This window comes from Urocitellus parryii, chromosome 5 (assembly GCF_045843805.1).
Source record: "Urocitellus parryii isolate mUroPar1 chromosome 5, mUroPar1.hap1, whole genome shotgun sequence".
Taxonomy (NCBI): domain Eukaryota; kingdom Metazoa; phylum Chordata; class Mammalia; order Rodentia; family Sciuridae; genus Urocitellus; species Urocitellus parryii.
Window position 1 is genome coordinate 135,932,876 of NC_135535.1, and position 26,425 is coordinate 135,959,300.

General features: G+C 37.0%; 1 protein-coding gene across 1 annotated transcript; it reads right to left on the reverse strand.

Annotated features, from left to right (window-relative positions):
- Positions 1-213: 213 nt before the first annotated feature.
- Fas (Fas cell surface death receptor) lies at positions 214-26,425 on the reverse strand. Its single transcript, XM_026381101.2, has 9 exons — positions 26,149-26,425; positions 11,637-11,790; positions 6,807-6,944; positions 5,653-5,761; positions 4,845-4,906; positions 4,633-4,686; positions 3,395-3,462; positions 2,464-2,488; positions 214-1,726 (listed from the first exon to the last, which is right to left on the reverse strand). The coding sequence occupies exons 1-9, from the start codon at positions 26,176-26,178 to the stop codon at positions 1,389-1,391; spliced, it is 978 nt and encodes a 325-aa protein (XP_026236886.1). The 5' UTR covers positions 26,179-26,425; the 3' UTR covers positions 214-1,388.

Below are 26,425 nucleotides of genomic sequence, written 5' to 3' on the forward strand. Positions count from 1 at the left end.
AAAAAAGAAAGAACTAGAAATCCAAGAACATTGCTTTAATTAAATATTTTAACCTATATTTCCAAACATTAAATGGGGAAGAATCCTTTCTCGATGGAAGCTCTTTAGGTAATTCCAAGTACCTGCTTCAGTTTATAACGATCTTCAGGTCATTGTACATCTATATAAACACAAAATAGCCTTTATTAAAGTAGAAATATAAATAGCCTTTATTAAAATTCATATTTAATACAAACTTCCACAGATGTTTTAATGTAAAAATAAACAACTACCAGTAGGCAAAGGAGCTTGTTTGAGAACCTGCAGACAATAATAAGAATAATTCCTAAAACCTGACAACAGTTTTATCTTTGTAGCCAAAAATAATACAGGAGGAATTGGGGGACATTCTGCAGAGTAGGGACAAAATAAAAACCTTACCACCCTTGATAGTAGACATGGGTTCATGATATGCCATGAAACTGTCGCCGGTAAGAACAGTGAGTCTGTTTCAGACCAGGCTAGATAGGCTAAGGGCAATCTTAATTTATGGGGTCATTAAATATTTCTTTGGCAGTCCTTTCATGTTTGAGAGTGTACTGGGCTGCCAAGATGACAGCAATGGAGGTAGCAAGGGTCTAGTGACATTCTTCTGTTAAAAATGCTTTTGATACCTGAAAAAGAAATCAAGTATTTTTGTCTAGTAAAATGGTACACAAATAGAAAATATTCAATAATTTTAATCCAATCTGCATTTTCCATGCAAATTCAAAACTGAAAATTGGACCACAGAATACCAGTGATCTGCACAAAGGTCTTTGAGGCATAAGTTTATTAAACTCTACATTCAAATATATATGCAAGCTCTGCCTGAATATGTTCCTCTCAGAGTGGTAAATAAAATTTACAAACATAGCAAGATCTCTAGAGTCATCACAGAATCACACAGAAATAATATAGAAGCAAAGCAGTCTTCCCAGTGACTGATGTGGCAGCAAAAGTTCACAGTTTCTGTTGATGTGTGGAAAGAGGACAGCAGTGGGCAGACATTTATACTAATATTCACTAACTACATTCACACTGACAGAACTGCATGTGAGACGCTACAGCATGATCCTAAGCTTTCCCCCTTTGTACACGCTTCTCTTTGGGTGTTTATCATGCCACTGCATTTACTCTTGACCATGCATGTCTGTCTTCCCACCTGTCTTAAACATCTTGAAGGAAGAATCCTAAGGTCTTTGAACTCCATAAAGTTAGAGCTCTTCAGATCTCACAAATGAAAAAACATAATGCATCCAATAAAAAATTAATTGATATTTACAACTTTTATCTACACAAGACTTTTTTCACACTGATTTTACTTTGTTGACTGTACATACTCAGAACTGAGTTAGCTCTTTTTCACCCTAGGCCAAGCTCTGTCTTTCATTTTCATTTCTGCAGCTTGAATTTTCATGGTCACTAACAACGTCTTTCTGGACAAAATCCTGAATTTTGTCAGCCAGAGCACAAAGATTGGCTTTTCGGAGACTTTTAATTAAAGTGTTATATGCATTCTTCTTGCCATGAAATTGATACCAGTTACGAAGCAGTTGGACTTTCTGCTCAGCCGTATCTTGCGGATTGTCATTCTTGATCTCATCTATCTTGGCTTCATTGATACCATTCTTACGAACAAATTCTCTAACTTGATTGATCGTCATCTCTTCAGCAATACTAATGATGTATTTACTCAGGTCAACATCTGAAAAATAGAATATAGTCTCTGAAAATTTGTTTTTTTTAAATGCAATTCCCATTACAGAAAATCATGTTTATTCCTTCCCTTACCATAATTAACAATACAGGAAAATCCTAGAGACCCAAATGGCTGATTATGGAAGAACAAAAATAAAAATAATTCTGAATTGTAATTCCAGCTCCTGCTATGGCCCCAATAGTTTGCTCTCTGATCAGGGCATGACACATAACATCTCTGTTTCTTCCTACCTCCTGTATGAAATAAGAGGTTTAAAAGACATCAACTCTAATATCCCTCACAAATTGAAGATCAATGAGCCACAAGCCTAAATGAATAGGCCAAAAGTTTATGATCATTTTATCTCTGAAGCCCAGGTCAAATGACAGAATCAAACAGCATCAGGTATGTTGTTACAGAATTGAGTACAACAAAGACAACTGAGTCTACAATCCTATTTAATTGTCACTCTGAACAGAGGTGCTATAATACACCTAACTGGTTCTGAAGGAACAATTTCTCAGAATGTGATGTTCTGTGGCTACCTGATTTATTTTTAACAATGAGTGCTATAGATTTAAATGAACTACTGAATAAACCCTTAATGGTGAGCAAGAAGAACTGTAAGCCCAAGGGGTAGCAAAGTCCACAATATGTTACTGAAATTAGCAAGACTTTATTCTAAAATTGGCCTACTCCTGCAAAGGAAGCTATCTTTTAGAAATACAATGATAAAGCCTTACCTGAGAAATTCATTGGCTCTATTTCCTGGGGAGAAAAAAAATGGAGGCAGGGGAAGAGACAAATAAAAACATATTTAGAATATTCTAAATGTCACTTTCAAATTCCTTAATTCTGAAGAAAGTACATTCAGTTGCCTGATATGTAAAATTAGGAAACTAGACTAAGTGATTAAGAAAGGTTCTTTCATCATTCAAATTTTTAAAGCTTTTGGCCTCACTAGAAACTAAGCAATACTGGCTCATTTTTTACAAAGACAAGGAATCTAAGGAATCCATGAAATAAAATGAGATTATTTTCCATATAGATGCATTAAAGTAAACAACAAACATAAATATTCTCAAATTTTCTTTACTATAGCTATTTTGTTTAACAGCAGAAAAATGGCTCAAAATGAAATTCTTATGTACCATATTGATTTAAAGAACTTAACTCCCTTTGAGCCCTTGCCTCAAATGAAAACATCATTATTCAATTAACAGAAACTGTTTTCTCTTCCCAATGTATAGTTTTGCTATTTGAAATGTCTTGACCCCATGTTAGAAAAAGAAACAACAAGAGATTGGCTTAATAGTTATCTGGAAAGAGTCGGGATGTGCCTTTGTGATAGATTTTAAGAGCAATCTCTTTGCCCAGGCTGAATCCAGGCTTTGGTAAAGGATGTCTCCCTGCAGAGGTGACACCAATGTGAAATAGGAACCTTGGCCACATCCTTCCTCCAATTCACATACAGCACACTTCCACTCTCCCTTTTGTTGCTTCTTAAGATGCTAGAAGCTTATTTATAAACTAGGTACCATATCTTAACTAATACTTGATGCTGTTCTAACCCATATACACATTAAAACAATACATGTTTGTTTAAAAGAAAGTAACTATCAAAAAGCTGAATTACTACTTTCTCTATTTTTTCAAGAAATCTGATTCACCTACCCGATTGTTGGGTAGAAGTTCATGGTGACCATGGTTTGTACTGCGGCACTTAAAAATTCTGTATATCCCTGAAAGACCAAAGTAATTTCTATCAGACTCAGACCTTAGCCTGGTAGAAAGCATGAGAAGATACTTTCACACTAAAATATATAAAAAAGAAGAAAGAGAAATTCACGGAAACTTTAAGTGGCCAAACACAACAGGAAATGGCACTGTGCTAAACTTACCCCCACTGAGTCAAGTGTTCTAGAGACAGGCCACATCTTAACTGAGTCATCCAATTATCACACCCTGGCCTCACATAAAGTTGACTTTTGACTGACTCTACGGCCACACCACTTCCTTCCTCTCCAGCATGGTGGGTGGCATGACAGCAGAAGGGCTTGGAAGCCATAGGATGTGGAATTGAAATCACCCTGCTGATGCAGGGCATTTAATGCCTAGAAGTTCAAGTACATAACACTTACAAGTAACTCACATTCAATAAGTGTTTTCCTTGAACTTATTATGAGATGGAAGAAAGGAATCTATATGCCCCTGAGTATAACTGTTTAAACACCAATTATGTATTTTTAGCTAAACAACCTCTAAAGCTAAGACAAAAATCATATTTCAGTTGAAGAAGCAGTGACTTGTTCCAAAAAAGAAGGAAAAGTGTGATAATTCTGAGTTACTGGAAGATGGTGTGACCCTGTATTTTATATGGTTAAAGCTATCTTCCAAACTAATTATGATTATATCCAATCTGGGGCTTATCTGCTAACTTTAATAAATGATCCTTGCATAAAATGTGTTGCCATCATATTTTAAGTGAAGTAGGAGAAATGTTAATTTAAAAAAAAAACAGCTTGGTCAAGGTTCAGGAGGTACAAAAAGGGATCAGTTTATCAAGTGTCCTTTCAATTTTGTTCCAAGGATGGCCCTTGCTTTTGTGTTTTCTTAACTCATAGGAGAAACTTAATGAATAGTGAAGGATTACTTCTGATTTTTAGCTGTTACTGCAGAGAACCCTTGCTTAGAGGGAGGATGGGGATACCACTCAATTCCCTAAAACTGTTCATCAGAAACAGCAGCAGAAGGTATCATCTGTTCTTATTAGCTTTCAGGAGTATGTTCAGTAGCAGGAGATCAACGATACAACAGAGCTACACTTGGTAGCTTTCTTACAGATAGAAGACAGAGAAAAATTCTTGTGGGCAAAAATTCAAATCTATAGTTTGAACAAACTAAGAACTTACCAAAAACTATAAGCGGGAGTAGCAGGAGGAGCCACAGCCAGTTATAATTGGAACCTGTAGCAGGAAACATTGAACATTTTATATGAAAACAAGCAATTTTTAAGATTAAACAAAATATTGTACTCTTAAATAATTAAAATCAATTAATTTTTCTTCATATTTAATGGTGAGGATGGGAGAGAGGAGAATATAAAAACAAAAAGAATCATTACTTTCTTTTTTGCATTTGCTATTGCTGGTGGGTGTACATTTCTCAATGATTCCATGTTCACACCTAGAAAAAAAAAATACAGGAGAAATTCAGAAAGCCTGGGTTGATTCCTTCATCATTTTCAATGGAACGTGTATATTTGGGACCATTTTATTCATCTTTATGTCTCTGAGAAATATTTTTTCCCAAATATATCTAGATTATCATCTAAAAACTAAGTGCAAGTTAATAACATGATTTTGGGTGTTTGGATGAAAAAAACACCAAGAGTTAAACTTTGTTTTAAGACCCAAAGTTAAAGGAAGATAAAATATTGGCATACAAGGGAAGATGAAATAGACAAACAAACTTCAAACTGACAATAAACCGAACTCTTAAAATAACAGACCTTAAAATAAACTATCTTTTAAAAAATGAACTACCAAGATAAATTTCAAAAAAGTATCATAAAACATTAAAATGCCCAGAGAACAGACAATGCTCAGGATATTGCTTAGGGAAGCTATTCAACTAGCTTCTTTGGGTTGCCATTCCTAGAATCAAGGGGTGATAAGGAGAGTCAAGAGGCTCAAGTGGAATTTTCTTCATAAGTCAAACACTTACAGAGACCCAGTTTACATCATCATCTTTAGCAATTAAGGGCACAGGAAGTATTCAATCATGTTTGAATGAGTCAATGGTCATCTAGTTGCTTGGAAGGAGAAACAAAACCAGAACCTTGAGTCTTGGTCAGTGTGGGCTTCTCTCTAGGAAGACATTCTTTATTCGGGTACGGCTAATATTTTCATCACTGAAAGACTAAAACTTACGTGGTGCACGGGTCACAGTGTTCACAGAGAGCAGTTTCACAATAAAAGTTCAGTTTACATCTGCATTTGGTATTCTGGGTCTGGGTACAATTTGTTTCCACTTCTAAGCCTAGAAATTCAGTTTGGAAAATGTTAATTATAGCAGCTAGTTATAAATGAACTATGAAAATAATGTTCAAGGGCAGCATGGATTTTTGAGATCCACTGCTAAGATCAAGTTATATCATCAAGCCTTTAGTAACATAGGTAATGTTAAATAGCAACACAAATACTCACAGGTTAAAATAGCCAGCAAAGTTTTAAGTGAATAAACAATCCAGCAACCAAGATCATCCTGCCATTGGTTAGATGGTTCCTCTCTTCCTCTAGCTTAGACCCTTGCTACTAAGAAATAAGCCCATGGACTAGCAGTATAATCAATACTCAGAGCTTGTTGGAATTGAGAATGTCTAATTAGACCAAAGCCAAGGCCATCACTTAAGAGATTCTGATTTAATTGCTGTAAGTTGAGACCTAAACACTGGCATTTTTAATAGCTCCTTGGGCAATTCTCACACACACAGCCAGGGTTGAGAAACCTTGCTTTAGAGCCTAAATAGGGAAAAGAAAAGTTTTTTGTCCAGCGGGGTTTTGATACCAAATAAAACTAGGAGTCCTTCTGTTACATTTTAATTTGCTCCCTCAGAAGAGATTGAGATATCCATAAAAATTCAGGTCCCCAAGTGGAATTATCAAGACAAATCAGATCTCCAAAGATAGGGGAATATGCTACCCACATTTTGGGTTTCTCTGCCCTTGAGTCTATAGACTTCTAAGCTCTTTCTGGCCATGAATAAAGACCATTATACAAGGAAAAAAATCAAGGCAGGATAAAAATAGTTTCTGTGGTTTTGACTGGAGATGATGAATCCTTTGATTTGATATTTAGTCATTTGCCTTCATCTGCGAGAACTACTGAGACTTCACCCACAAATGTCCAGACCAGTGAATTTTAGCTCAGTACCTGGTCCTGCATTGCTCCAGCCAGCCTCATTCTGCACCTTCCCGTGTGTCAACATCATATCAGAAGAGGAGCCAATCTCAAATTGTACTACAAATGGTTCTACATGAAGTACCAGGTTTGGGCTCTTTTTATTGCTTCCTAAGACACTTACCATGTCCTCCATCACAAAACTTACATCTTCTGCATTTAGGAGAATAATGTTCATTATCTGTATACTCCTTCCCTTCTTGGCAGGGCACGCATATTGGCTTTCCCCCATTGGCTGTGCAGTCAGCATCTTTTCTTGTACCTGAGCAGGGGAAAAAAAAATCAAGTATTTGAAGGTAAGGTGGCTATGTAACAGCATGGGGAGTGCACAGGAATTATTATGGCTTGGATGTGAGGTGTCCCCTCATGTGTGAGACAATGCAAGAAAGTTTAGAGGAGAAATGATTGGCTTATGAGATCCTTAAACCAATCAGTGAATTCATCCCCTGATACGGATTAATTGAGTGTTAACTGAATGTGGGTAGGGTATAGCTGGAGGAGGTAGGTCATTGGATGCATGCCTTTGGAGTATGTGTTTTGTATCTAGCTGGCAGAGTCTCTGCTTTCTGATCATTACATGAGCCACTTTCCTCTGCCACACTCTTCCACCATGATGTTCAGCAAAGGAATGGAGCTGGCTATCTGAGGACTGAGAGCTCTAAAATTATAGGCCCTCAAATAAGCTTTTCCTTCTCAACAATTGTTCCAGTCTGGTTCTTTTAGTCACAGCAGAAAAAAAAAAAAAAACTGACTAAAACAGGCATGACAATAAAACACTCCTAAAATGTTGTAGGGGCATTTAAGCTAATGATATATAAATACAATGGGGAGAAGATTATTATTAAAAAATCAGTTGTGAGTGAGAAAGTCTTCTAAGACAAAAACTAAAAGAATGAGTAAAGTAATATGCCTAGAGAAACAAGATAATTAACAATAAGAGCATATAAAAAGTGGGAGATGGTCTGGGATTGTGGCTCAGTGGTAGAGCACATGCCTAGCATGTGTGAGGCACTGGGTTCTCAGCATCACAAATAAATAAATAAAGATCTACAAACAACTAAAAAAAATTGTTTTTAAAAAAGTGGAAGAGAGGTGAGAATGATCAAATGAACTTAAAGAAATTCTTTTGCCAACTAATTATTTGGAAAGGGGAGAAGTTGGGAGATACTCAGAGCAAATGGCTGTCACTGGCCACAGAGATTACTGAATTAATTTTGTTCTAATTTCTTATTTTACTTTGAAAAGTCCACAAATACTAATAAGAGATAATGTAGTTTTAGGGAAAGGACATTAGACCTTCCAAAGACCTTGGTCAAATCTTTAGTACCTATAAAATCTATAACAAAGTATTTAGTCTCTCTAAGCCAAAATTCTGTCATGCATAAGATGGAGATAATAATCATTCTCTTACATTGTTATTAGAATGCATCTGTTCTGTATAGTTAATGCTCAGTTTCCTCCTCTCTTCCTTTTCTTTCTACTCTGTTTCCATCCAGGAATAAAGTCCAATTTGCTGGACAAGCATAAACATATTGATAACAAAATTTATTATCAGGGTTGTTATCTTAATGCAAACAGTTTTAAATAATATTCCGGTTTCCTTTAATTCACATTAAAAATAAAGCATGGCATTGATAATACTAAGCATTATGCAACAATATTTTCTGGTAAATTCACACATTTAACAAGAGCTTATTAAATGCCTGTTGTGTAAGAGGCAGTTTCTAGGAGCTGGACATGCTGTAAGAAATAAGTCAAAGCCTTCATTGCAAGACTTTCACCTTCCCAGGCAGATAATGTGCAAATAAATATGTGAAGTCCAGGGGTGACAAGTGCTATGGGTAAAACTAGATTAACATAAGGGGACAGAGAACGAAGAAGAAAGAGACAGAAAATATAAACAGAAAAGCATCACTAGTGACTAATTATTAATGGTAGAACTAATTTTAAAAGATACACAAAGTCTAATCCACTCCACTCACATATACAGCAGAAAATAATTTACACTGTTCCCCAAGTACGTGACTTTATTAATAACTTTATAACATTCTTATTGATTAAAAATATTTACTATAAGCAAATTATGAAATTTAAATATATATATATATATATATATGATATTTTAGTAAACAAAAACAACAGTCTGTCAATATAAAAAAAAAATAAGCAAATCATGGAAACCCAGAACAGAATTCAAACACAGGGCATCGGGGCTACGTAACATCGAGGCAGCATCCTAAGGAACACAGTGAAATAACAACTGTGTTTCCTGTGAGTTGTATTATACAGATTTCCAAATGGATTGCTCTCTTCCATGAACTATCATGGAATGTGCCTAGCACAGTGTAATAGGAGATATAAGAACTCACATATTCTTTGTTCCAAAGTATACAAATTAATTTTTTTTTTTCTTTTGGTACTGGGGATTGAACTCAGGGGCACTTGACCACTGAGCCACATCCCCAGCCCCATTTTGTATTTTATTTAGAGACAGGGTCTCACTGACTTGCTTAGTGCCTCGCTAAGTTGCTGATGCTGGCTATGAACTCATGATCTTCCTGTCTCAGCCTCCCCAGCTGCTGGGATTACAGGCATGCGCCACGGAGCCAGGACACAAATTTTTTAGACGAAAAATCAGTGACTGTCCCGCCCAAAAAAATGTATAACGCATTATTTTCTGAGTATAATGATACATAATTATTATAAAAAGTTTGGGAAAAGGACATATGAAAGCACTTATATATCAACTACCTTGAGATATTATTTTGTTGCACTGATATACATATAAACACACACACATATATGCATATGTGTGAACATATGTATGTGTAACAGGTGTGTGTGTGTGTGTGTGTGTGTGTGTGTGTGTATAGTATGAATGTAACAAAGTACAGAATCCTTATTGGATATGACAATATGATTGGGACTTTTTGATTGATTAAAATGTCAATTCACATATGGAATCATTAAAAAATACTGCATTTTATTCTAATTTATAAAGAATCACTATGTAATCATTTTCTAATTATGTGACACTGAACAAACACATTAGAATTCCAGATGCTTTATCGCTTGTCATACCCATAATGTATCACCTATTTACTTTCCTGTTGGTTATTTCCTTCTTTTTCTTCCTTTCTTTCTCTCCTTCCTCCCATCTTTAGTGCTAAAATGAAAGCTTAAATACACCAATAGTCTGTCTGAATGCCTGAAATTCTCCAAAAATTTCAACCAAGTTTTCCTAGAGATAAACTTATATTTTCTCAGTATTAATAATTCATTGATTTATATAAGTTAATTAAATTACATTAAAATAATAGTAACAATGAATACAAACAGATTTGGAAGCAACTTGAATACTGATAAGCCAAAAATTCAATAACAGTGAATAAAAGTAAAAAGAGCGTTTATCCTGTATTTGATGCCACCTAGGATCATTAGAGGAAAGAGCAGAGAGAAGCAGTTTATCCAGTCAGCAAGCTAGTTGGCAATCATGAAAGGGGATTTATACAATTAAGGACTATATTAGAAATATATCAGAAATTCTGCTATTCGTTGACTTTGGCAGAAAACTACTTTTTTAAATACTCCAGAAGTCACTTAAGCAATCCCACATCATTGGGTATCACAGTGAAATGCCATGCATTCAATACTTTTCTTTATTTTTTACTATTTTCTTAAGGCATTTTCTATAAATTAGTGTGTCAGTGGTTCTAAACATTTTTAAATTTTTGACCTGTACTTATATAAGTTTGTATCAATAACATTCCTATAGTGGTAAAATGAGTTCTCATCCCATAAGCTAACTCACAAGGGCTGAGATCCCTTCTTAAAGGAAAATAAAACAAAGCAAAAAGGTAAAAATTCTTGACAGACTGATATATATACAAAGCATACTATTTTTTATTTTAACTTTTGTTTTAGATTTTAAAACTGTGAACATATTCCAATTCATAGGGAAAACTGATCCTGTTCAGCAAGTTATAAGAAAGTTAAGAAGCCATTTTTCATTCCTGTTGGAAAAGGGTAAATATAAAAGGGCGTAAGTATAAGTCAGTTGTATTATAAGGGATGTTTTTCCAAATCTGAACTGGAAGCTAAGGGGGACTCTTAGAGAATCTTTTCACATACCTGATTGATGCCTGCTTTGCACTGGTAGAGTGGGAATCCTGGGAGATCAACAAGTCCTACTACAGGTCTACTACAATTTTTTCTGTCCCTATTAATCTGTTGCATAAATCACACAAACCCATGTATTGCTTTCCTATACCTTCCTGTCTTCACAATACAGTTGAGAAAGATCCACACCTGTAATGTACTAGTAATCAACTCTAAGTTGGAAAAAAAAAAAAGTTTGTGCAATTACATCTGGCTTAGCTTCTAATTTGCTAGTGTGTGAAGGATTTCCGATATGAAAATGATTTGCATTTCAAAATAGTGACTTTTAAAACTTATTGATTTGTGTCCATTACATTTCTAGTTCATCTAGTTATTCAGGTGCAAATGCAAATATATTTTGCAGGCTTCAGTGCCAGGACTAACAGTCTTCTTAGAGACCTGACTGAGGGGAAGTGTGAGACATAGCCTATAAGGGTGAGAGTCCCTTGCTTTCAGAGCTTCACTATTGTTATAATATATCCTAGTCAGTTTTAAATGATAAGCTTTAATACCCACAAATAAATCCTCTTTTGCTCATGAGAAATGGAGCTAAATAGACAAATCTCCCATTTTGGGGGTACACGTAATTTGTAAATTTCACTTAATCATAATCATATCAAACAAGTTTGATAAAGGCAAATAAAGCTGATCTTTTGAAAATAATTTCATAATTGGTATATTCCTCCAGTAATATTATAACGCTACAGGGTAATCAAAACTTGTAAAGATTATTATTACCGATGCTACCCCTCACCCTGATTTTCATTCCGATCTCTGAATATTTTGTGTGACCTACCAGGAGGACACAGCTGACAGCAGAACTGGCCTCCATGATGCAGACCTTCTGAGCACTGAGTCTCAGCTTTTGTAACATTCTCCCTCAAGTCCAACACCTCAGTCGCTCGGGCACTGATATTTTTGGGCAATGATCCAACAATAAAGGTAAGTATCTGTAAAAGAAAAGCATGAAGAGGATTTATTGATTTCTGAAACAAATAACTTGGGATGAGTATCACTGAGCCAAATGATCGGGTCTGCTGTGCAGAGGCAGAGTCAATGTTGGGGCCCCACCCTCCCGCTCACTAATCACTAAGCACACCACCTGCATACAGCTCAAGCTAAGCCACACAAGAAACAGTGTCATGCATGGGAGGAACCAGAGCTGTGCTCAAAAGTAAGCACTAGCTCCTACTTACACTGCCCTGTGCCACAGATAAAGAACTTAAATTGTTTCCTTATCCACACAGTGGAAATCATCTTTTCTCATACATCTGCTGTAATCATTAAACAGAATCATGCACTGAAAGCTCTTACCACAGAAAGGGGTGCATCATAAATAGGTGCATACTAAACACTGGTATTATTGTGACTATCATAAAGTTGCAGTGAAGGATAGCATAATGCAATTGGGAAATAGAAATTTCAAAATGTCAGTGGTTTGAATCCTAGTTCTGCTATCAGAACTGTGACTTTAGGCAAGTCACATAACTGCTCTGATACTTGATTTCTTCATCTGCTAAGTGAGAATAGTATTTTCTATCTTAAAAGGGTTGTTATGACAATAAGAAGTGATAATTTCTATCAAACCTACTACTTAGCTTACAGGATGGCAATTTCTTCCCTTCTTATATACTAATGCAGAATCAATGGTTTATGATTAAATCTTCATTTGTTATCCAAGCATACAATAAATATTTCATTAAAACCAAAAGTATATTCTTTATCTTTGTTCTGGAAAATAGTCTTTTCTTTATAGAGAACCAACATTTAATGTCCTTTGATTCCTTTCTCCTTCAAACAAACACTCATAACTCTAAGTGACATTGTGTCAAACTTAGCTAGCTATAGAGTGGAGTTCCTTAGGAACATGAAGAGGAAAAAACTGTATATGTATACTATATATAAATATTATATATTTTATAAAATAATAAAAACACTCCCTGCTTTGATCCTTCTTTGGGTTTCCTAAGTATTTTTTCTCTCTAAACATAATTTTTAAAAATCATTCATCTTACATATAGTAAGTAAGTTCTATTACCAGTCATTTTGCTGTTAGTTTTGAACTTTGTTTTCTCAAGATTATTTTCGTAGCTTTCCTGTGTGTCTTTTTTCCCCCTACTATATGGCAGAGCCATAATACTGGCTACCAAAAAGTCACAACTTCCCTCTCAGCCCTTTTTCCTTCATCACTTAAACTGGCATCATCCCCTTCAGACCACAGGATACCACAGGACTTATGACTGAGAAGATAAGGAGGGGTCAAGAGATGCGGTGGCCCACATTTCCTCCTGGGATGGATGTGTCTTAAGATGCATTTCTAACATCCAGACTTTCCAAGAGGGAAAATGACACCAAAATACCAAGGAAATGGTTGACATGTCCAGGGTCATGTCACTTACTAGCAAAAGGAGAGCTCAGATTTATCTCCTAACTTCTACCATATCTTTCTTCCCCCTGTTCTCAGCGGCGGGTGGACTTAATATAGAATACAGCTGACTTTCCAATTATGAACAATTTAATGTAAGGAACAGTTGGAATTGGCACACAGATGAAAATAATGGTACTAAATATGCGGGCTTTCCCACCAAACCACTGCCAAATGTATCTAACACATTTGTTGAGCCGAGCTTGGAAAACACAAAGGTAACTAACTTTGATTACAATGGAAAATTAATGTCAAGTTTCCAAAAGCAGAAGAACCTCAGGCCTCACACATGCCAAATACTCTACCACTGAATCTACATCTCCAGGCCAATACCTGCATTTTATTTTATTTATATCTTTATTTATTTATTTATTGTAGGAATTAAACCCAAGGCCTTGAACCCAAGTAAACACTGTAGTACACAACCCCAAGTCCGTGGCTTTTATGTTTTAAAACATAAATCTATGATCTTTTTTCTAAAACACAACAAACATGCAGTTTTGAACAAAATAGCATTATTGACCTCAATCTCTCTTTTTAGGATAACAATTCTCCTTTCTTTCTCTGCCACAAAAGGCCATGCTGTTATCCTGCTAATATTAATCCCTCTTTTATATCATAGAATCATAGCTAGGTAACAGAATTGGGCACTCTAGGAAACAGTAATGTGATTGGAGGTGTACCAAAGTGTTAATTGCTAAGATAGGAGAGGCTTTCAAATGAAAGTTGTCCACATTTTTAAGACTCCTTATTCTATAACTACCTCCAGGTTCTAATTAATGGCTAAGAATTAATTATATTAACTAATCAGCATTCCAGACATTGGAGCTCATGAAAATTTTCATATAATATAAAAATTCATTAGGAGATAAAAGAGATCAGTAAGTCTTCTTGCAAATTGAACAGGAGCAATTCTTTTCTATTGCCAGCCACCTTTGTTATTGTGAAGAATAAAGTTACTGGTGAGCTATTACTTGCTTTCCTTCTCTTTCAATTCTGGTTTCTAACTAGAAACAAGATGACACAAATTTAAACTCAAAGGGATGGAATTTATAGGAACTGGGCCAGCCCAGATTCCCAGATTGACAAGTCAAAAGCACTCAAGGTTAATGCCCAATTGTGTGTGTGTGTGTGTGTGTGTGTGTGTGTGTGTGTAATAGAGCCCTATGCTCTTTGGTATGCAAATTTTATCCAATATCCAGGAGACTGAGTAATGCTTTAACAGTGTATTAACTAAAAATCAATTGGATGAGACTCACCTACATTATGGAAGGTTATCAGCTTTAATCCAGAAAAGGCAGGAAAATGGGTTAAATCTAACGTCTGAAAGGTGCATAAACTAAGGCAAATGGTTACCACATGGAAAAATAATGAAGAATAAAAATTGTTTTAAATATCCATCATAACATTTCTTTGAGTCAGAGAAATCTTGATCACATCATCCAGAATATTAGTTAAGCCATTAGCAAATTAGTTAAGCAAATTCATTTTAAGTCTTTCAGAGTTTATATAAAATCAGGATGTTTTGTTCAGGTTTTGTGTGTGTGTGTGTGTGTGTGTGTGTGTGTGTGTGTGTGAGAGAGAGAGAGAGAGAGAGAGAGAGAGAGAGAGAGAGGGGGAGGGAGGGTCAGGGAGAGATGAGAGATTTATCTTTAGGAACTGGATCACATGATTGTGAAAGCTCAGTGAGCCAGAAATCTGATAGTGTAGGCCAGTAGTCAGGAAAGAACTACAGCCAAGAAATCAAGTCCAGAGACAGACTGCTAGCAGAAATATTTCTGGCTCAGGTTAGTGAGGCAGCCAGTCTTTGTTCTACTTAGGCCTTCAACTAGTTGGTTAAGGTCCACCTACATTATGCAGGGCTATCAGCTTTACTCTAATTTATGTTAATCTCGTCCAAAAGACATCTCCACAATACATCCAGAATAATGTTTAACCATATATCTGAGTGGGGTGCCCCAGCCAAGTTGACACACAAAATAACCATTATGTAAAGACAAATGGTGGGAAAAAAAAGAGATATACAACAGGTCAGGGAGAGAGAAATGCTATTTAAGTGAGTAAAGGAGGATTAGGGGCATGAAGAATTTTGAATGGGATGATGCTGTTTCAGAAAGCATAGTCTGGGAATGCCAATGAGCAAGAAGACACTTGGGCAGTGACTTTACAAACGTGCAAGGGGGAGCGAGGTGGTTGGAAAGGCTTTCCAGGGCATGGCCCAAGTAAGGAAAAACCCAAACTTCTCAGCAAAAGCTTCACTAGGAGGTATTAAAAGAAATAGATATAAAGGTTTCCTGATCCACTCAGATAATTAACATTTGATACTCAAGGCCACAGTAGGACCATACAGCCTTCTGTATCCATAGATACTGCCACCACATAGAATGACAGAGCAGAAGGAGACCATGGCCTCTATTCAGCTTCAAGGCAGATTTTTTAAATGGCTCTAAATGTAAGTTCATTGTAACTTGAGTCTTCTGTTACCTACAGTATTTTAATATCTTGTGCAAATGAGAAAATTTATTTCTCTCTTTCCCCTTCTGAGTCATTCATGAAAACGCTAAGTGAGAGGACCAACCCCCATTCACATTCCTTCGTGGCATTTGTCTGGCCTTTCACAAAGGCCATATATCACCTCTTCATAGCTACAGTAAATCTGCGTAGGAGGAGTTACTACTGTCCTTTTTATAGTTGAAGCTGAGCACAGAGTACAACAATGACTTATTCAATAACCCAAAAGTATGAAAGCCTGAGGAAAGACTCAGGCACCATATATTGGGCCCAAGTCTGGGCTCCATTTCAAGTTTGTGAGCTAGTTTCCCAATGACTTTTACTTCATCTAGGCACATAAACAACTCAATTGTTTTCAGATAATCATTGGCAAAAAGCCTGCCTGTTAATTGTATAATGAACCTTCCAAACAAAGGGATGTTGGGGAAAATGGAGATGTTTGGAAGTATTTCTCTTGAGGATCAGAAGTCAAGTTATTTAGTCTGGGAAAATCGTAGCAGGACCCCCCAAAGCCAGGGCTCTGACTGGCAGGAAATAGAAATCTGGCCAGCCCCAATCATATCTTGGGAAGAAACTGAGTTTATGTCTTCATTCCTCCAATTGAGTGCTATTTCTGGGAATAGCTAAGACCATGAGAGCAGTGGTAGCAAGGGTGGGGCTCTGGAATGAATAAACAGGATGTCTAAACTGGAAACCATCCCATACCAGAATCTTTGCACCTGCTGCCTTTGAGCCCTCCTAGAAATAAGGACACATGAGAATTTGTTCCTGTTATTGTAACATGGAATATGGATAGTTGGGTTCCTCGTCTTGGGAATCTGAGGCACGAAACCCATGGACACAAGGATGAGAGTAAAGTGACAAGAGTTAGTAGAGTAATAAAAGCAGAACTCCCAAAGGGGAGGGACCCCTCAAGGGGGATGCTCCTGGGTCTCTGTGGTCTAGGGGCTTTTCAAGACTTATCTGATGGTCCAGCACCTGTGGTTGGTGTGGTGAGGGATGCCAGCATGGATCAAACAAGCTCTTCCAGCTCCGAGTTTAATAAGCCAATCAGAGGTGCATAATTTCAATCCTTTATCTGCATAATTAAGAGGATGGATCCAACCTTGTGGGTTGACTTATCTGTTGGGGAGAGAAAGTGCTTTGGGTAGGGGTCTGCTTTGTGGTTGCCATTGCTAGGGGTAAAGGTGAGGTAACTAAGGAAGGTCGGTCAAAGGGTGGTCAAAGCTGTGAGGCACAGAAACAGTTTTTCTAACTAAGAAGTCACTGTGGTTAGAGCTGACAAGGAGTACTAGTCAAAGGACACCCTCCAGACCCAAAGTCTCCTTCCAGGTTGGCATGATGTCACCCTCCCATCCTTTCCTTCTCTGAGGCCTTACTCCTATCTGCCTATGGGAGATCTATCTTCCTTCCTTACAGTCACTGGGAGAAACAGACTCTCATTAAGGATGCCTCCAAAGAGTCAGTGGTGACAATTTGTAAAAGGATGAGCTAGGATTTGAGAAAGAAAAAAAAAAAAGGAGCTAAAACACATACAGCACATACACACACCTTGCTCTTATTGAAGTTCAAAACAAACATGAAAAAACTTAATGTAAAGTAGTGGCGAAAAACCTCAGTGCAAAGCAGTGGTGGGAAATGGCAGCCCTCTGAATGGTAAGAATGAGCAAACACGCGCCTGGCATGGTCAGTGAGATTTTCTCACTACTGAGCTCAGTCATCGAACGGTTTGTCCTGACATAGCCAGGCAGCAGCAAGCTCCATAGTAATCGTGGGGAACAGGGTTTTATTTCTAACCAAAAGCCAGGAGGCAGTTTCTTCCACAAGAACACAGGGCTCAGCCAACTGTAGGAAGTTTTCCTGTTTTGAAGAGGGTAATAACAGTGGTCTAGGCAATTCAACACTAGAAGGTTAGGAACTGAAAAAAGTGCAAGGTTAACAAAAAGGATATTAAAAAAAAAAAGTCTCATCAGGAAACCAGCTTTTAACACACTGAATTTGAGTAGTTTTAAATTCCTTAATAATTAAGACTAAGGATAACTTTGTTCCTTTGTTTTGCTTAACTCATCTGTTTCTTATTACAGTGGACATGTGTTCATCGTACAATAACGAAAATCAAAAGGTATAACTTCAGTGGTAACCAGATTGTGTTAAGTCTAAAGATCTGTATTGAACTATCATCTGTTTTTCTTTTTCAGTAAGAAATAATAATGGATGATAATGGTAGTGAACTTAAAATAAAAGCTTACCCAGCATTTGGAAGGTGGGAAAAAATTCTAAAATTTGAACTAGTGCATTTATTCATTCACACAAATTTAACTTTCCTCAAGTTTCTTTAGAAATTCGATGATTTCACTAAATCAGACATCTTAAATATCGACTTTTGTGTAGGTGAATATAACTTGTTCCTTAAATAAGCATGATCAGGGCTATTTTATTTCCCCTTAGTCCACTAAGATTATGACATCCATCACTCAATATAAGACCCTGTTTGACAGTGAAGGAAACTGTTTCATTTTGGAAGAAAAATTATTAGACCAAAAGATGTCTCACACTAAAGGGAATGGTTTAATTTACGAAATTGAAAGCTCGGTTATACAAATCATCACAAACTGGTAACTATAGTTGGCAGTAAGTTCTGTCTCTGCTGAAACTCAGTTTTATTTTTCTTAAAGAATATTTACCAGAAAAGAATCCTTATTAGTCATATCCTCATAGATTTCCATGTCAAAAATGCAACCCTTGAGTTGCTGGGCTGCCAATGAAACAACAGATGTGTAAAGAGTAGTTATAATTTAGCATCTTGTACTATCATGTTACTATAAGTAAATAGACACATTTCTTAAAAACCAATTTTACACCTTAGAGAGCACATGGACTAACTTTCTTGTGTGATTTATAAACTGCTTGGAAAAAACATATAATAATTACAGTGTTGTTAGTTATCCACAGACGGGGACAGGGGTGGAAAACATTCATTTATATGTGTAAGTTCTGGAAGGTTTGTTTTAAAATGCCAGAAATATTATCTCATATTTGAATCCAGTGTTTTGAAAAGTGAACCTTATTCAATAAGCATAACTTACCCTAATAGACAAGCATAATAAAATACTTGGCTTAAAACTTATTTTTAAATGCTTGCAGGTAGAATTATTTGAACATTAGACATCTCAAATTCTAAGTAGAATCCATTTTACTTAGATCTGAACTTCAAATAGACTGATGAGAACAGATGGGTTCTAGGGAAAAGAACTCACCATTTAAATTGTCTTTCAGAATTCAACTAAGAGATAACAGAATGCAGAGAGGCACTTGGGTGAGTGGTAGAAACAGAAAGTGAGAAGTTTCTAAAAATTTAAAAGTTTTGTTGACACCAGCAAAGCCGTTAGCCAATTCCTAAGATCTTCAAAATGTGAACCAAAATGTGGTATCTCATTTTAGTTTTAGGGAAGAAGGGCTCTGAAAGTGATGTCTTTAAGCCCCCTCTCTGACAGAAGGATGCTTCAAGCCAGCGCAGTGACTGGCCTGTGGTTACACAGCTAGCTCTAGAGAGTCAAGACTTGTGAGCCGAATTGTGCCCCACCGCCAAATTCATGGGTGTTGGCCTAATCCCTCAAAATATGACTACTTTTGGAGATGGGGTCTTTACAGAGACGATTAAGTTAAAATGAGGCGAGCACAGTGAGCCCTAATCCAATGTGACTGGTGCCCTTTTTTGAAGAGAAAATCTGAGCACACGCTAACACAGGGTCATGTTCAAGGACTAAGAGAGGTCATATATAAGCCAAGGACAGAGGCCTGGGACAGATGGTTCCTTTGTGGCCCTCAGAAGGAACTAACTTTGGTGAAGCCTTGATCTCAAGACTTTCCAGACTCCAGAACTGAGATAATGAATTTCTTTTGTTTAAGCCACCCATGTGAGGTTCTTTGTTACGGTAGCCCTGGTACACTAATATAAGAACCAATACAGCCTCTTCAATCCTCAGATTCTCGATGTGAAGGGTGTCAATGGTACCTACAAACTTGGGATCATGCATAGCTAAGCCCAAGGACTTCTCATCTGAAATGATGAGAAGCAGAGTTAACCAGGTAAGAGAACAAATTTCTTATGGTATATAGAAACTTAATTGTCAGGGACTGAGAAGAACCAGAACTACTTCTTACCAGACCTATTAGCCCTGCTATTCTGGTTGAAACCTCTACTACTAATGACAAAAAATGAAGCAAGATATAAAGTTCCACTAATTAATTCTACTTGCTTGCTAATTAGACTTTAGTTACTTTTCAATACTTAAAGAAAAAGAAATTCTAAAAAAAAAAAAAAGAAAAGACTATGAGGGCTGGGGTTGTGGCGCAGTGGAAGAGCGCTTGCCTAGCACGCCTGAGGCACTGGGTTTGATCCTCAGCACCACATAAAAATCAAATAAAGGTATTATGTCCACCTACAACTAAAAAAAAAAAAAAAAAAATTTTAAAAAAAGACTATGAGCAATTTCTTTTTTTTTTTTTAAAGGCATCATTACACAATTCAATGTCAAGGTTTTAATGATCTCCAATATATTTTTGTAAAAAATAAAGAATAATGCCGTTTTATATACTATTATATTATTGAAAACTGAAAAAAATAAAATAAATTTTTACATGAAAGAGATAAGTAAAATTCCATTTCATTTGTTTTTACTTTTTTCAAAATGTCTAAAATAAAAACACAAGTTAATCCTATCCCAGGGACATCTTCTTTCTTTTTTAAAGCAGTTCCTGGAGAATTCAGATGTACCTGAGGCAGCAGAAATAACTGTTTAGGTCCATGACTGACCATGCAAAAAATTAAATTAAATTAAGTTAAAGAACCTAGGAATTTAACCTGGGATTAGATTTCGAATTTGATGCTAAAAAATCATTCTCAAAATCTATCAGAAAGAGGCTGGGGTTGTGGCTCAGTGGTAGAGCGCTTGCCAAGCATGCATGAAGCACTGGGTTTGATCCCCAGCACCACATAAAAAAAACTAAATTAAAAAAATAAAGACACTGTATCCATCTACAACTAAAAATATTTTTTAAAAAATCTGTCAGACATTAGAATCAAACAATGATTGATGCATTAAAAAAAAAAAATACCTGGGGCTGGAGTTATGGTTCAGTGGTAAAAGCACTTTCCTAGCATGTGTGAAGCACTGGGTTCGATTCTCAGCACCACATATAAATAAATGAATAAAATAAAGATCCATCAACATCTTAAAAAAAAAAAAAAACTTATATCACACCACAGACCCAACAAGGAATCAGGATCTCTGAGAACAGGCCCTTCTAATGATCATCTTCAACATGTACCCCCAGCAATATTCACGTAAAGGAAGGGAAATCTGAGGTTAGTAGGCTACTACATTTATTTGTGAGGAAGATAAAGAGTTTACAGACTTAACAGCATCTGTGTTTTGCACCTACAAATCAGAATGTGGCTTTTCAGGGAGAATTAATGATCTTTCCAAAAATAACTCAAGAAAGAAGTCATTTTGAGCAGAGAAAACAGGTAATGGGAAGGCTACAAAGTCCTAAACAGGAGTCTCAGAGGCCTTAAATGTCTCAGGGGCCACACAGGTAATACAGAAGTAGCCAGATATAATAGACAACAAGGAGTGGAAGGGGCTTGTCCAACTGCAACACTCCACCCAGATCCAAGGGGCAGCCATTACTGAGCTTCAGGGAAACAGAGGCAATGTGTTATATCTGCTCAGATCTTCAGGTTTTCAAGAGAAACTGAAAGCCCTAACATTTAAATGGTGGCAACAAATATTAAAAATAAATAAGTAAATGCATATGTACATACTTATGTGTCAACACAATGTGGGCTCAACAAAAACATAATCTGGGGGTAGTATAAAGCCAATTTTCAAAAAAATTTTAATGAACAAAAATTATACATATTTATATATCCAACATGTTCTAAAAATACATATACATTATGGAATGACTAAATCAAGCTGCTTAAAATCTGTATTAGCTCACATACTAATGGTTTTTCTTTGGGATAAGATGTCTCAAATTTATTCATCCTGTCTAAATCCATTCATCCTAACTAAAAACTGGTATCCTTTGACCAACATCTCTCCAGGCACTTTTCCTCTGACACCCCCCATAATCATCTGACTACTCTCTACTTCTACGAGTTCAACTTTTTTAGATTCTACATGTAACTCACATCACATGATATTTGTCCTTCTGTAAGTATAGGCCCAATTTTTAAAATCAGGCCTAGATTTTTCAGCATGCATGTGGAAAAAAAAAAAAAAACAGTTTAATAGGACCAAAGACCCTGCTGTAAGAGCAACTAACCATCAAAGTTTCTTCTGCAAGGAATTAAAGGCCTTAACTCTGAGCTTGTGTGTTCTTTCTCTTTCTTTCCTCTGTCTCTCCTGGGGTTTTTTTTTTTTTTTTTTTTTGGTTTCTTTTTTCAAGATCTCTGCCTGAAAAATCAAGTGTCTGTGTTTCTCACATCTTAAATTTTTATAGCCTCACAGAATATACAGGTGAATAAGTATACACCTTATTTATATATTTATAACACTACATAACTGGACCAAAGAACAGCCTGTCATTCACAAATCTAATAACAAGTTTATTCCAATTTTGGAAGTTTATCCCAGTCTACAGCTTAACATAACCTGTAGTAAGTTTGGTCACCTCAAAGGGCTGAGTCCATCTGCTGATATATATACCATTATGGTAAGACATGTTGTCTTTATAAGAAATTATTAATAAAAATAATAAGTAAAATAAAATTAAACAATAATTTTAAGTAAAATTCAGTAATCACAACTCATAAAAATTATTTAGGAATAATTTTTATTTGATATGTTGTCCTTTCTACAACATATCAAATAAAAATTAAAAGAAACAATGGTTTGCATATATGCAAAATGATAATAAGCAGAATATAAATAGCACTGATTATACATGTAATTATGTGCAGGTATAGACAAGGCTGGGGTGTTATAAATAAAACAAAAAATAGATACGAATAAATCTAAAATGAGTGACTTCATTGTTTCAATATTTACTTTTTGTTTCACTTCATCTGATTATTTATTTTTATATTTACCTACTTAACAAGAAGGAATTGATGATTCCCTATCCTAAATTTTGTTTCAAGTTGCTGTGGACTTTAGAACCTATTAGAAAACATGTGCTCACTAAGGGACTTTTGGGACCCAAGATGATTCACCAAAAGCACTTAAGTTAGTAGGGGTTTTCAAGGGGGGGGGGGATTTCCTTATTCAGGTTTCTGATTATCTCAGAAAATGGTGATTCTCTCCAACTGACAGTAGTGCTGTAGTGATCAGCTATGAAGATTCTATAGCTTTCATAGATTCTTTTGAAATACTGACGCTTCCACTCTCAGATTGTTAACAAGTAAATTACTTGTCCACTGACCCAAAGAGACTTACTCAGAGATAATATCCAAATCATGGTTTTTCTTTGCCTCTGTCTCACCTTTTTCCCCTCTAAACTCAGTGCAAGAGATAAAACATTTTTCCAAATTAAATGCTTTACCTCTAAGAGTGACAACTGTGTCTGTGATGGACAGTAAAGGACTTTCCATCTGTTGAACTAGCTGTCACTGGGGGCCCTGATGGTCTCTCAAGTATCAACTTACTTTTTGCCTCTTAATTGTGTTATAATATATGAACATATTTTCCATACTAACTGTTAACATTTTGATTTACATTTCATCATTTTACTGTATTCATAAAACTTTTTAAGTCCTTTGTGATAAGTAAAAATCCATTAAAAAAAAATAAAAGTAGAGACATCATGCAGCCCATTGCATGCTTTTTGGACTGCTTTAAGGAAAATTATTAAATTATAAATTAACTGTTCTTTTTTTTTTTCCCCAAAACAGCTCTTTGGACCATGTACTATTTTAAAAACAACAACCACCACCTTACAAAAACAAAACTAACACAGTACCCAAAGGTATTTCTCAAAAAAAAAAAAAAAAAAAATTATTTCGACTTTTTCTTTCTCCTTTAGAAATTTGTAAATATTTTGGAATTTCAAACTTAATTAATGTAAGTGCCATAAAAAAATCCACCCAGAAACTACGACAGAAAAAAATTAACTCTACAAGGATAGGGAGAGGGAAGGGAAGCAGAGAGGAAAGGAGAAAACAAAACAGCTCCGAGCTGTCACATCTTCTTCCAGTTCGTTAACCCAATTAAACAAAATTTGCTTCCGTGTTCCATATAACGAACATTCTGCCTCCATTTTACTTATTGCTACTACTTATAAAGCACTACCAAGTAGGGAGGTAGAAAAAGCATTTTTTCTGGAAAAACACAAGGGTACACAGCAATGTGGAAACTTCTTAAAGAACACAGATGTGATGTTGGGCAGGCAGTAGCCACAAGGCCATGTTCTGCAAATTTTAAAAAGTAACATTAAGGGCTGGGGATGTGGCTCAAGCGGTAGCGCGCTCGCCTGGCATGCGTGCGGCCCGGGTTCGATCCTCAGCACCACATACCAACAAAGATGTTGTGTCCACCGAGAACTAAAAAATAAATATTAAAAATTCTCTCTATCTCTCTCTCTTTAAAAAAAAAAGTAACATTAAAAGGGAAAATAGAAAGTATACAACAAAATATAAACAATGATTATCTAGGTTATGATAGGGTTTTCTGACTTTTAAGTTCTATTCATCTGCATTTATAATACTATTTAATAAACCTTAATTTCTTAAATACATAATAAATGTTTTATTTAATTTTAGTATTATATATATTATTTTATCATATGTAAAGAAATGTATGTATATGCATGAATGTGTGCACTCTTTTGGAAAAGCAGTTTCCTTGGTGCTTCAGACATGCATCACTTAGTAAATATATAACTGTAGGTAAGTTAAACACACGTACCTCCAGGCCTTGACAATTTCCTTACACTTTGCTAATACTCCTGTCCAAAAACTGTAAACTGTCAAGGCAACCCACACTGTAACTGTGGAGTGGTTAGGAGGATTATACTCTGAGGCTGTATAATTGATTTCTCAATTTTAATCTTAAATCTTCTCTAAGGAAATATCTAAAGGAGCCTAAATATTGCACATTATTTTTGAAAAAACTAAGGGGGATTTTTTTTCTTCTGGTCACAAAGTGGTCTCAGACACACAAACTTTTCCTTTCTATACTTAATGTGTTCTAGAAGTCAGCAGCAATCAGCAAATTGCCCATGTATTGGAATTAGATCTAAGTTCAAGCTCAGCTCTGCTGTGTGATCTTAGGTGGATTATTTAAGCTCTCTGACACCATTTCACCTTCTGTAACTGAAGATGAGGCTTCCGTAAGAACTGACTTGAGATCATATTTGTGAACATTCCTATCACTGTGTCCAGCACTTCGTTTGGGCCCAATACAATAATCCATTGACTCAAATGAACCTCTTGGGACCAAGTCCCTTAGATTTGCAATCATCAAGCTGGCATTTTCTGAGCAAGAGACTCTCTAAAAGAGGCTTCTGGCCAAGTAATACAGTTAACCTTGTTTAGTGGGCTGTGTCACCCTGGCAAGAAGCCCTGAGCTTTCAGAAACTATGGTGACAGTGCTAGCTGAGGTAGGGTAAGAGGAAAAGAAGGTAGAAAAACAAAAACAGAACCCGCTGAGACAGTGACTAACAGTCTTAAGGAGAGGAGTTTCCCGGAAGGGAAGCAACCTAAGTTTCTTTTTCTGTGTTGCAAAAAGGAGGAAAACAAACCTCCAGAAGTGTATTCAGTCCGACATAACTTTTTCAAAAGAAACAAACGGTGCCTTCCGAAGACTCACCAAGAACCACTGCCTAAGACTGACTCGCTCCCTAAGTTTGAGAACTGTCAGAAAACTAGCAGTACCGCTCCCCGTCGCCCCAGGCACCCAGCGCGCTCGCGCACCATCCCACCCTTCACGAAGCGGACCTTTGGCTTGCCACTGCACGACAAATCCAGAAGATCTCCTCTTCCCCCTGGCCGGGGTACTCCTCCAGCGACTTCAAAGTCTCCCGGGCCCTGCCTGCAACCCTGACCGCCTCCCACGTCCACGTTTTCGTCGCGCACAGCAGCCCCCCACCCGCAACCCGCAAAGCGTTGGCGGTGCGCCGCCTGCTCTGCGGCTCAGCACTACCCAGCAAGCCCCAAGAAAAGCAAGTCCCCGTGCCTCTTGACCACCCGGAGCTAGTAAGTCTATTGCCCGCAGCACCCGCTGGCCGGCGCGCCCCAATTCGCAAGCACCGGCGACCTGCCGCCGCTGCAGCTCCGGGGTAGGTTCCGCTCCCGCCCCCGCCCCCCAGCGCGCGCTCCGGGCGGGCTAAGCCGGGAGAAGCCCCACCCCGGCGGGAGAGGGATCACCAGAGGCAGGAGAACCCAGATCCTGGGCATGGCTGTGGAGCAATCCGTCGAAGTGAAAGGGCCTCTCCAACTCGGAGCAGAGCGAGTCACCCGCCCTGGGAGACGTGACGGCCAGGAGAGCCGCACCTCGAGCTCTGGCTGGCGTCCAGGTGTGTGCTCGGCCAGGGTCCGCCCCGGCGCACCGGCGAAGTTTTTCTCAAACTGTTTCCCTCTCTTCTCAGAAGCGTCTTTGGACACCTGTACGCCGCTTCTTTTGAGACAGGAGATACGACCTAAA